The sequence below is a fragment of the Leucoraja erinacea genome, chromosome 39 (assembly GCF_028641065.1).
Source record: "Leucoraja erinacea ecotype New England chromosome 39, Leri_hhj_1, whole genome shotgun sequence".
NCBI classification, from domain to species: Eukaryota; Metazoa; Chordata; class Chondrichthyes; order Rajiformes; family Rajidae; genus Leucoraja; species Leucoraja erinaceus.
In genome coordinates, this window is record NC_073415.1 from 11,511,764 (window position 1) to 11,524,170 (window position 12,407).

At 42.0% G+C, this 12,407-nt stretch overlaps 1 protein-coding gene across 2 annotated transcripts in view; it reads right to left on the reverse strand.

Moving 5' to 3' along the window:
- The window catches only part of stxbp2 (syntaxin binding protein 2), a 65,636-nt gene that overhangs the window by 54 nt on the left and 53,175 nt on the right, over positions 1 to 12,407 (reverse strand). The window contains exons 10-19 of one of the 2 annotated variants that reach the window (XM_055663943.1): positions 11,799 to 11,906; positions 10,659 to 10,716; positions 9,647 to 9,712; positions 9,049 to 9,129; positions 8,294 to 8,432; positions 6,720 to 6,826; positions 6,156 to 6,254; positions 5,702 to 5,787; positions 4,691 to 4,848; positions 1 to 3,514 (exon numbers count right to left, since the gene is read on the reverse strand). The exon at positions 1 to 3,514 is cut by the window's left edge and continues 54 nt beyond it. In XM_055663943.1, the coding sequence (XP_055519918.1) occupies positions 3,435 to 3,514; positions 4,691 to 4,848; positions 5,702 to 5,787; positions 6,156 to 6,254; positions 6,720 to 6,826; positions 8,294 to 8,432; positions 9,049 to 9,129; positions 9,647 to 9,712; positions 10,659 to 10,716; positions 11,799 to 11,906 (982 nt within the window). In that variant the 3' untranslated portion in view covers positions 1 to 3,434. The remainder of the gene's footprint in view (positions 3,515 to 4,690; positions 4,849 to 5,701; positions 5,788 to 6,155; positions 6,255 to 6,719; positions 6,827 to 8,293; positions 8,433 to 9,048; positions 9,130 to 9,646; positions 9,713 to 10,658; positions 10,717 to 11,798; positions 11,907 to 12,407) is intronic. The other variant, XM_055663945.1, reaches the window with a different exon arrangement.

The following is a 12,407-nucleotide window of genomic DNA, read 5'->3' on the forward strand; positions in this document are numbered from 1 at the left end:
ACACACCACGCGAGTAGCACAGTCATTGTTAAATGCACGTACATACAAAAAATATTCTGGCTATTACCGCTAAAATAAAGAAGAAATATTTACATTGATTGCCATCCAGTTAAATCATGTACACACTGCAAATAAATCCATTGGATTGTTGACTACAGGCACATTACTCGGTGGAGTCCAAGGGCAGAACATTGAATCAAATTGTTCCTTCCAGTTCAAGGCATGCGATCTGACTGCAGATAGTCACATCAATCCCCTCACAACCACCTTCTGAAGGAACGGGAAGCTCCTGTTAATTGCTGAAGGATACCCAGATCTGGTTTAAAAACAAAAGACACAGTGCTGGAGCAATTCAGCAGATCAGGCAGTATCTCTGGAGAACACAGAGAAGTGACTGAAGAAGGATCACGACACAACACGAAATGTCATCTATCTGTGTTGTCCAGAAATGCTGCCTGACCCACAGTTACTCCAGCACTCTGTCTCAATATACAGTCATATTGTTGAGAGGAGCATAAAGGAACCAGCAAGGTACTGACCAAATTCAGAAGTTCCAGTGAAGACAAGTGATTGATCTGGGTCTTTGGTGGAGGTGAGGAAAGCATGGTACAAGTTGGAATACAACACTGATGTAACCTGGCTTGAAAAGTGCTTCGGGTTTCAGGCAAGTCAATGAATTCACTGCAATCTTTCAAAAGGCCAAGCTGTATGTACAAGAGTAAATATACAGCTGAACACAAAGCACAATGCACCTTGGATAATGCCCTGTGCCCTGTGGCTATGAATGGATCACCTTCCAACAGAAACCAGAAAATATCACTTCAACCCAATGCACCTTGAACTACAAATGTCTTTCCCACAAGTGCTTTTTGCAGGGTCAACTTCTTAAATGTGCCAATGGAGAGCAGATTGCTAAACCGTTTCAAAGCTGCAATGCATTCGGAACAATTTTTAGTATCATTCCATTAAAAGAGCGGAGTGTTGGGAGAGTTCTGTAATTCAGGCATACATTGTAATTAAACAGGATACATGTGGATTAAGGCAAACATTTTGAAAAGTGGCAAGCTAGCTATCCCATGAATAGTTTAAACTGGACTGCAAGGTTATCCACAACCAGATGAATCCACCCACATTTTCTACATGTCATTAAATAAATTTTCAATGTAGACGGACAAATTAAATCCATAATATTATTGGAGAAAAAGTTTACAGACATCCAATGCATTGAAAAAAATCCCATTTACGTGGAACTTGTGCAGAGTGGGTCAGCAATGCATTTAGTTAGTGCAATGAAGCTTCAGAAAGTGAACACATGCAGCTTGGCGGACCTCACCGTGAGCAGAGGCTCCAAGTAGTCTCCTAATAATCTCCTTGAGCTGCAGAAGGGCAGGAGTTCTTGCAAACATTGACAAACTAGGCCTTGGCTGAAAAACCTACGACATCCCCTTTGGTGTGAAATGTGACAATACCTGGTCCCTCGACTGAGAGAAGGAATGTTGTGCTCGCTAGGTGTAGCTGGACTCACAGCTCAGAAAACTGGATTCAACTTAGAGGATGGGTAAAGAAAATAATCTTCTCACATTTCTCCAGTAAACATAAAAACAAAACACATTTAAAATACTCGCTAGAAGAAAGCTCTCAGTTAATAAAGAGAGCTTCATTAATAATTTACCTTTGAGGTATTAAGTGTTTAGGCGTGAAAATATCTTTGAATACGAGCTTCACTAGGTTAAATAATCTAGAAAATCAATTCATCTCCTGTTGTGCATCCTGTGGGACGCTGGTCCATGCCAACCTGCCTGTAATCGGATGTAGGTTTGGGCCACAATTCCACATTAAGCCTTTAGTTTTGGCAGTGCTCGTGGCACAGGTGCAGAGGGTGGGTGCGGGGGCATAAACAGGAGCTGTGGAAAATCCACAGTGCAAATCGCCCTCGACCGCTTCCTTCAAGTGGGCTTAATAGCTTGAGTAGATGTTGTCCCACTGACCATGGATGGCCAGGACAATAGAGAGGGCAAGCAATAAGGCCGCAGCTCCCGAATTAGTCAGAGGGAACCTGATTCAGCAATGTGTCATCAATTGCACATCATCCAACAGGAATTTAAGTAAGATTACTGGCAATGGAAAATATGATACGAAACATGTATAATCTGCAATATATATTTTGGTTTCAGATTAAATGTACTTATTGCGATTGTAATTTTAAAATTCAACATCTGTCCCACTGATCCTTAAACATATTTTTGTCCTAAATTCTATTTTTCATTATTTGGTTTAAAAAATATACTTCAATAAACATCAAACATATATAATGTATGCCTATATAAAGCAACAATGGGGTGGCTGCACAGTTGGTATTCTACACAGTCCAATCAAAGGGATTTGGGTTAACTTTATCTGAACCTGAATCTAAAGAATGAAACACACAAGTTTAATGCCTGTTCACATATGCAAGCAGAGGGGCTTGGTAAAGATTATGCAACACAATACAAATATATCATCTTTTATGATTTGATCCCAGCTTCCAGTTTACAATGAAAAGTGCAGTAAAAAATGTGTTTACAAGAGGGATTTCATTGGTGTCGAGGCACTCTCTGCAATTATACATGAAAAGATTGGTTACAGAAGTAAACCATCTCGCCAGATGGCAAGTTGTTTGCTAGCTTTGGTTGCGTTTCACAAGGTAGCAGATAGCATCAGTGCACCTCATTCTTCAACCTGTAGATTCTGGTTCATGACAACCGTTGTAACTTATTCTCGCCCCTTTCTATCTAAACCTGGGGTGAGTCACCCCGACAAATCCTTCTGCTGGTTAAAAGTTCCACGGACAAAGGTGTGTGGTTGGGTGCAGGAGGGGACCGTGTAGGTTGTGATGTGGAGGCACAGACAAGGGCAGAGTGCAGACTGGGCCAGGTGAGCTGACCACAGGGAAGGGAGGAAGCCACAAGATTGCTATCACCACCAGCTAGCTACAGGTTACCCAGAGCTCAAGGACACAGACGGTGCGGACCAGGCACCGACGGCAGGAGTTCCCCGACTTATCTACACACCCGTAACACCTTCGCACTTAGCAAAAGGGTAACCTGCCACTTATTGGAAAATACAGACTAACTATTCCAACAGTGGGCTCAGGGAACATTTAATGAATCACCATCCAAGTGGTGGGGGACATTTTTATTTGGGAGAGGCAGCAAAATGGTGTGGAAGAGGAGGAACTCATAGGAAGCTTCCAAAATGGCAAGCAAATTAGCACTGATGGCACCCAGGCGTGACAATTACAAAAGGATACAACTGTAAACTTCAATTGAAGGATAAATAAATAATTACATCTATCTCTCGTGAGCTAAACATACAACAGATGATTTAGAGTCTGTGGATTTAATTACAGTCGGAAAACTATAAGCTTTTGAAGGGACGGTGACATCCAAGTTGTTTCAGCTTTGTGCCTCCAAGGGATTGTCTAAATTCTTCAGGCTGTCCAGGAACTTTTCTGGAGTGAGGATGTGAGTTGAACCTAGAGTGGAGACAAAAAATGGATAAATGTTGTTCTGTTATTGACCAGATAAAAATAGACATGCCTCAGCTGCAAGTGAAGGATCAAGAATTCCCAACAGGCAGGTCCGTGACAGAGGAATTCATTGCCACAGACGGTTGTGGAGGCCAAGTCAATGGATATTTTTAAGACAGATTGATAGATTCTTAATTAGTACGGTGTTAGGGGTTATGGGAGAATGGGATTGAGAGGGAAAGGTGGATCAACCAAGATTGAATGGGGGAGTAGACTTGATGGACCAAATGACTTAAATTCTGTTCCTATCACTTATGAACATATTACCTCAAACTTTTACTATTACCTTGTATTTAGCATTTGTTGCAAGTGGATGGTCAGTATCAAACTGTGCTCGTCAGAGCTTTCTGTACACAAATTAGATGCTTGTTTTCCTTTGCAACAAGAGTGACTTACACGGCAAGAATATTTTGCTACTCACAATGATAAGAGGGAGTTAGATTTAGCTCTTAGGGCTAACGGAATCAAGGGATATGGGGAGAAAGCAGGAACGGGGTACTGATTTTAGATGATCAGCCATGATCATATTGAATGCCTTGAAGGGCTGAATGGCCGACTCCTGCACCCATTTTCTATGATAACTATTTCTGACAGGAATATGAAAAGCAGGACGAACTGAAATAGGTGACTTGCATTTATGAGCCAATTCAAACCACAATTCACAGCTGCCATTTCATGTACCAGCTGATAGTGGACCCTTGACATACCTCATTTGGATAGAGTTGGTCAAAGTCTATAATATTTGGACAAATTCTATAAGTGTTTCCAATATAGATGATCCCACGTAGATATTTTACTATCCCAACATTAAAGAAACATTTAGACAGGTACATGGATAGGATAGATTTAGAGGGAAATGGGCCAAAGGCAGGTAGATGTGCGAGTGTAGATGGGACATCATAAGATCACAAGTGATAGGAGTAGAATTAGGCCATTTTCAGCCCATCAAGTCTACTCCACCATTCAATCATGGCTGATCTATCTCTCTCTCTCCCCTAACCCTATTCTGCCTTCTCCCCATAACCTCCGACACCTGTACATGTTGGTTGGCGTGGGCAAGTTGGGTGGAAGGGCCTGTTTTGATGCTGTATGACGCTAGAATGGCAGAGCTGCCACACTTACCGATCAACACCTCCCATTTATTGTCTGTGGCTTTTGTTACTTCATAGGCGCAGCGCATCTCAGACATGGTGATGCCTCCGATAACAAAAACAATGAGTCGGGGTCCACTTCTGTACTCTGTTGGAGTCTTGCTCTTGTGCCAGTGACCAAAGCGGGCACTGGAAGGGGGAAGAAATGTTCACTTCAGTTAAAGACTCCTCAGATATTATTAACACAGTATTAATAAATACTGGGAGCGGGTTATTCCATGCATGCACACAATCTCACTGTACCAATTGGGGCATGTGACAATAAACGTGAACATTAATACAACATTTAAGCCTTTATTCTGGCTATGGGAATTGCTGGCATGGTCAGCACTTATTGCCCATCGAAGCATTTTGATACAACTGAAGAGTTTAAAGATATAATAAACTGGAACTGCAGTTGCTGGTTTATACCAAAGATAGACACAAAGTGCTAGAGTAACTCAGCGGGTCATGCATCATCCCTGGAGTCTCGGTCTAAAACATCACCCGTCTTTTTTTCTCCGCAGATGCTGCCTGACCTGCTGAGTTAAGCTAGCACTGTGTCTATCAGTGATATCACTCCACTCATTTAGTCTCACTGCTATGTAACATGGAATCACACAACACCTGCAATAAAGAGAAACAAGCTATTTACTAGTTTAGTTTAGAGATACAGAGTGGAAACAGGCCCTTCGGCTCACCGAGTCCACACCGACCAGCGATCCCCGTACATTCACTACACTACACACTAGGGACAATTTTACATTACACCAAGCCAATTAATATATAAACCTGTACATCTTTGGAGTGTGGAAGGAAAATCCCACGCAGGTCACTCCATACAGACAAGCTCCTGTAGTCAGGATTGAACCCGTGTCTCTGGCGCTGTGTGGAAGTAGCTCTACCACTGCGCCACCATGTCACCTGTTCAATCTGTGCAACACACCCCACATCTGACTTTGGTTTTCAACTAAATAGGTTAGAGTAGGCTTCAATCACATACCTCACTGCTGTCTGAGTGGATGTCGTTGGAGTGGGGTCCGAGACAAATGGCCACTGCTTTTTGCAAAGCTTTTCTTCTGTGGCATCCTGTGAAAACCACAAGCTGTTACGCAGAAATATTGACACCATTGCAAAGTAACAGATTTGGATTGGTTCTCAGTCTCTGGTACAACACAAGCTAAATTATTCAGGGTGGGCTGCATCCTGCAGACAGATACTATGAAGAGGGACGTCATATATGTTGACACTGAAAACATTCACAGCTCCAACAGTGCTGAGAATTCATATTACACTCGTGCCTGCACTGCTGTTTGCCTGTAGATCTCAGAGACAAGAAATATATCCCAGGTCTTTCCGTGATGTGTGGCACAAGCATGTTTTACAATGAAAATACAGATCACATTCCATCCACAAATGTGCAGCACACAAACTGGATTTGTACTATAAGCACCAACCTCCATAATGTCTTTAATGGCTGGTGTCCACCTGGAGAGTTGGTAAGTTGACTCTGTTCGATGTTTTCTGTCTTGTTTCGACTTGGAGGGTGATCCACCCTTAAAATGAAATAGAAAAGGATATTAGAACGGAGAACAGTGCAGCATAAGAAGAGGCCCTTCGGCCCACAATGTCTCTGCCAAACATGATGCCTGGACCATCTCTTATCTGCCTGTGCATTATCTATATCCCTCCAATACCTGCATATCCATGTACCCATACAAACGCCTCTTAAAGGCCACTGTCCTATCTGCCTGCATCACCACGTCCTGGCAATCACACTGAACAAAATCCATGTTCTTCCATTCGTTGCATATCCACATGCTTATCCAAACGTCTAACATGGATATATACCATAAATAATTTTAAAACATTACAATTTGATAAGGTTAATATACACTGAATTATACCTGTAAAACATACTGAACAAAACAAGAATTTAGTTCAAAAATACCTATTGTTGCACTGTTGCCGAAAGTGACCAGAAGCAAAATTGAACTGCAGTGTATCCAGGTATTACATACCCCAGTGATGATGGTCGTGCCTAGGTTCTGAACATTTTGGATGATGCTGCTGTCAACCTGGATGTTTGCGTGCTGAATAAGTTTGGTGAGGTTCTCCTCTGTGATCCCTGAAACAACCAAAGGCCACAAGGTTCAAATACAGAAATGATAACGGAGTCATGAGAGACAAGACTGCGCAGATGCTGGAATATTGAGTTAAAATAACGTTCTGGGGGGAACTTAACGGGTCGGGCAGCATCTGTGGAGGGAAACAGATGGAATGTTTCGGGTTGGGGCAGATGGAGTTGAGACGGGATAGGTGGTAGAAAGAATGGCTCTTTCTAGATACTATCCCCTCTCTCTGCTCCACCAGAGTGAAGATGGGACCCCACCCACAACATTCTGTCTGTTGCCCTTCACAGATGCTGCTTAACTCTCTGCGTTAGGCCTGAAAATGTGACAACCAGGTTCAAGAACAGCTTCTTCTCGACAACCATCACATTCTTAAACACTACACAACATTAACCATAACCTTATCTCAACGTCTAGGACCGACTCTGGACTTTGTTTTGGTTGCACCACACGTTGGTTTGGCACAATTATGGCTACCTACTATTATCACTTATTAATATATTGCATTATGGATAATTGTATATTTATTTGTCTGCTATTTTGTTCATGGGTCGTGAAGCTGTGGCAAGTATGAATTTCATTGTTCTGCTGCCGGTACAAATGACAATTGAACACACTCTTGACGTGTAGGAAGGAACTGTAGATGCTGGTTCATACCAGAGATAGACACAAAAATGCTGAATCACTCAGCGGGTCAGACAGCATCCTTGGAGAAAAGGAATAGGTGACGTTATGGGTCAGGATCCTTCTTCAGACTGAATAGTGTGTCTTGTCAACTGGGTGTGATAGATCCCATGGTATTATTCCAAAGAGCAGCAGAAATGGTTACCCCCCCCCCCCCCCCCGATAGCTCTGATCAGCATTGCTATCAAGAGACACCCTTCTCTTTGAGAACTTCCTGTGTGAATTTAGATGTTGTATTTCCTACATAATGTGCAATAACTGCATTTCAAAACTGCTTCAGTGGTTGCAAAGTATGTTGGGACATCTAAAAGTAAAAGTTACCAGATCAATGGAAGCTTACACTTAAGATATTTACAAGCAATTACATTTAGAACTTTCTCCTCCTTAGTTTGAAATGCGAAACTGAAAGGCCAAGAAGGTGATGTGAACCCTGGCCAACATCGACAAACTTGGCAGAGGCTGAAATTAGCAGCTTAGTATTACTACAATTCACTGTTTACACCATCTTTAACAGACTGAGGGATCAGATTCCAGAAAATCTATCACATCAAGTTGCATCAGTAGCCGAGTATTCTTTACTGGAATAAACTCCCATAATGATGATACATTGATGTGCCACTTAAGAGATGGTCATGCTTTCCTTTCTGGCCACCAAGCTGTAGCAACAAGAGCTCTCATGCTGGCTCTGCTGAGTACAGCCTCACCTAATCTGCCTTGTAAAAACATCTGTAATTCTCAATGGATGAACTGAATAGTACTTTAATGAAAAAATACCACACCTGATTTGAGGAAGATATACAACAGGATGATTCTAATCTTGTCATAGGATTTGATACTTGTATCCAGTAAAATCGGCACGATTATTTTCATTGGATCTTTGATCTTTTCTCCCTCCGAGTCAGTTCCCATAGCAAGGTCCTACATGTGGGGCAGAGATGTATTTATTAATCTGTTCCATGAAGAAAACTTCATTTTACGCAGCAGTTTATGATAGATCACTAATCACGGGCAGCACAGCCTCACAGCGCCAGAGACCCACCCCAGTTCAATCCTGACCTTGGGTGTGTGTGTGTGTGTGTGTGTGTGTGTGTGTGTGTGTGTGTGTGCGTGTGTGTCTGTGTGTGTGTGTGTGTGTGTGTGTGTCTGTGTGTGTGTGTGTGTCTGTGTCTGTGTGTGTGCGTGTGTGTGTCTGTGTGTGTGCGTGTGTGTGTCTGTGTGTGTGTGTGTGTCTGTGTCTGTGTGTGTGTGCGTGTGCGTGTGTGAGCGTGTGTGTGTGGTTTTCTCCCTGTGTGACCATGTGGGTTTCCTCCCTCATCCCAAAGACATGTGGGTTTGTAGGCTAATTGGCCCTCTGTAAATTGTCTCTAGTGTGTAGGGAGTGGATGAGAAAGTGGGATAACATAGAACTAGTGTGAATGGGTGATCGATAGGCTCATATCAAAATGAGCAGTTTATTATTCATGTCACAAAAAATGGCCAATGCCCTCTGACCATTACTAACAACTACATTAGCACGTGCTCCCAGTGATCTGACCTGCTCCACTTTGCACATCTTCTCAACTGTGCCTTTGAAATGCTTCATACAGTCTTCAACCAAATGCAAGTGTGTTGAGTACTGGAAGGAAAAAAAAAGTATTATTACAAGAACCATGGCAATATCAAATAATTAAAGAGGCCTTTGCAAGAAGTTCCTATGCACACTTTTATAAGACCTTCCCCACCCCTCAATCTTGTAACCATGCCCCATAATTTGATATTCTTCCAATAGTGGGAGCATCTAAACAGCTTCCACCAAGTCCCACAAGAATCTTGTATGTTGAATAAGATCACCCTTCTCAAATCCAAAGATTCAGATCTAAATTTCCTCAGGAACTAGCGGTATAACAATTCTTCTCACTACGTAAGCCCAGTGGACCTCCTTTAGACCGCCTCTAATGACAGCACTGGATATCCTTTCTTAAATAAGATAACCAAAACTCTGCACTGTACATCAGATATATCCTATAATTATAAAAGGGTTAATGTTCCATTCAGTATTTCACTGTGGGAACAGATTGCTAGAGCTTGCATTGTAAACAGGTCTGCTCATTTATTCTTGCATCCGACTGACAGATGGGAAACATAGCACGTACTTTACTGAGCTCCTTTTGATATTGTGGCATTTTCTTCAGCATTTGAGAAAGATCCCGCAGATTTGCCTGAAAGAAAAATCAGTGATTTTGTCATTGGTTTCACTTCAACATCAACTGCTCAAAGTATGAAACTAGTACGTGTGTGCCTGAAGTTATCCTGGGCACATCCAAATTTAATATTCATTTATACTGTCCACATCCAATGAAGAGACTTTAACACTTGTGAAACAGCGTCTTGGGTCCTCAATGACCTCAAGGACCATTAGATCTTTTTTAAATTGGAACCATTAATTGAAGTTTTGGATAGAGATGCGATGCAATGAAGGAGTGGGGTTTAAATTTAATATTAGCCTACTTTAACTCCCAAAAATCTGCTTGTAGTACATTAATTTTTCACATTTAATTTCCGTGGTAAACAAATCCTGTTGATCTCTACAAGATGTCAACATTCTTAACCTCCAATCACTGATAATGATAATTAGCATCGCAACCACACATCAATAAGGAGCAACTAATCAAACATAGAACATAAGAGAACACGCCCTTGAGTACCTTTGGCCAAGCTAAATTAATCTCATTGCCTGCACGGAATCCATAGACCCCCATTCCCTACATATCCACGTGCCCACCTAAAAGCTCCTTAGATACCTGCCTCCACCACCATCCCTGGCAGTGTGTTCCAGCCATCTACACCCTCTGTATAAAAAAAGTTACCCAGCACATCTCCTTTAAACTTTGCCCTTCTCACCTTCAAGTTATGCCCTGTAGTCTTTGACATTTCCACCCTGGGGAAAAAGGTTCTGACTCCTTATCCTATTTATGTCTCTCATCGTTTTATGTACTTTGATCAAGGTCTCCTCTCAGCCTAGGCATTCCAACAAAATAATCAGTCTCATGACAAGGTATAAAATTAGCTCTGCAACGAAGAGTCCAATCCCCTTCACTTATTTAACCTTCATTTGGAGCTACAAATTATACGTGCGGAATAAGCATTCAAGAAACCTCTGCTCACCTTATCAGTGGTCATCCTTTTGCTTTCACAGAATGTCTTTAATAACTCTGTCACCTGCCTGTATGAAAGGGAGGAGAGTCAAGAGTATTTTATAACAAACAGTGATAGTGCAAAAACAAAACAAAATCCCCAAATCTATGTAGTTTGGAGGTTGTAGTGTTTAATGGCCTGGTGGGTGTAGGGAAGGAGCTGCTCCTGAACTTGGCTGTGACAGTTGTCAGGCTCCTGTACCGTCCCACACATGGCATGAGTGAAATGAGAGTGTGTCGAGGATGGTGTGGGTCTCTGACGATGCTGGCTGCCTTTTTGAGGCAGCGACTCCTGTAGACACCTTAGAAGATGGGGAGATTTCAAGAGAGTGAGATTAGCTCTTAGGGCTAACAGAATCAAGGGATATGTGGAAAAGGCAGGAACGGGGTACTGATTTTGGATAATCAGCCATGATCATATTGAATGGCGGTGCTGGCTCAAAGGGCCGAATGGCCTACTCATGCGCCTATTTTCTATGAGATCAGTACCCATGATGAACACTTTTGTCTTGGAGTTGAAACTCTCTGATTCACAGCAAATCTAGAACGTAGTAGCAATACTGCGTTACAAGTATTCTGTAGCCATTTACCAAGCAGTTATCACACAATGGAATTGGAGTATAATTTGTCTGTTATATCAAGTCACCCGAGCCCTCCATGTGGAAGGTGCAAAGGAGACTTGTTTTTTAATGTGTGTGCATGTGGAATCAATGAATTATAATTTTAAATTCCTTTACTATTCTCCATGGTGCAAACAACACTAAGTGGATGAGAACAGGAAGGTTGGATAAAATAAAGTTGTCGTTCAACATTTGTAGATGGCAATTAATATTTTTATTCTAGAAGTGAGGTAATTGCATGTGTGTTTATATTTTACTAGTTTTCTGAGAATTTTCTGAGTTTTCAGAGCAAAGATGATGGTACTTCAGTGTGGAAATGTTGACAGATATTAGGACTACATGGAAAACAGTAACTGTGCTAAATGAAGCAGAATGTACAACATTTTTCCGAACCGTTAGTGAATTGTTCACTCCAGCACCACAGGCATCCTTCACTATTTCACAACAAATAAAGTGCTTTTGAAGTTTAGCTACAATTCAAGTGCACATACTTGGAGACGTCAGCAATGTGCAAGTGGCGCAGCTTCATCCACAGCTCGTCGTCCTCATCGAGAAGAGTTTCTTTCACACGTGACTCTGCCACTCCTGTAGTATCATACCTGAGGAACAAAGCAGTAAAGTGTTCAAGCATGTACCCAGCTTACTACAAAGACAGAAAGTTGCTGAGATTGCAATTTAGTCCCGACAAAATATCTCTAGATTCGACACAGTGGGGCAGTGGTCGAGTTGTTACCTCACAGCGGCAGAGACCCAGGTTCGATCCTGACTATGGGCGCTGTCTGTATGAAGTTTGTACGTTCTACTTGTGACTAAATGGGTTTTCTCCAGGTGTTCCGGATTCCTTCCACTTTCCAAAGAGGTGCCTACTTGTAGGTTAATTGGCTTCTGTAAAATTCCCCTAGTGTCTTGAATGGAAAACTGGGATAACATTGAACTGGTGTATGGGTGATAATTGGTCAGGTTGGACATGGTGGGATGAAGGGACTGTTTCCTTGCTGTATCTCTAAACTAAAGTTTCCATTCTCCCCTCTTGAATCACGAGGAACTGAGAAATGGAATATTAAAATCAACTAAAGGCAGAAAAACTCAGAATGAAGCGC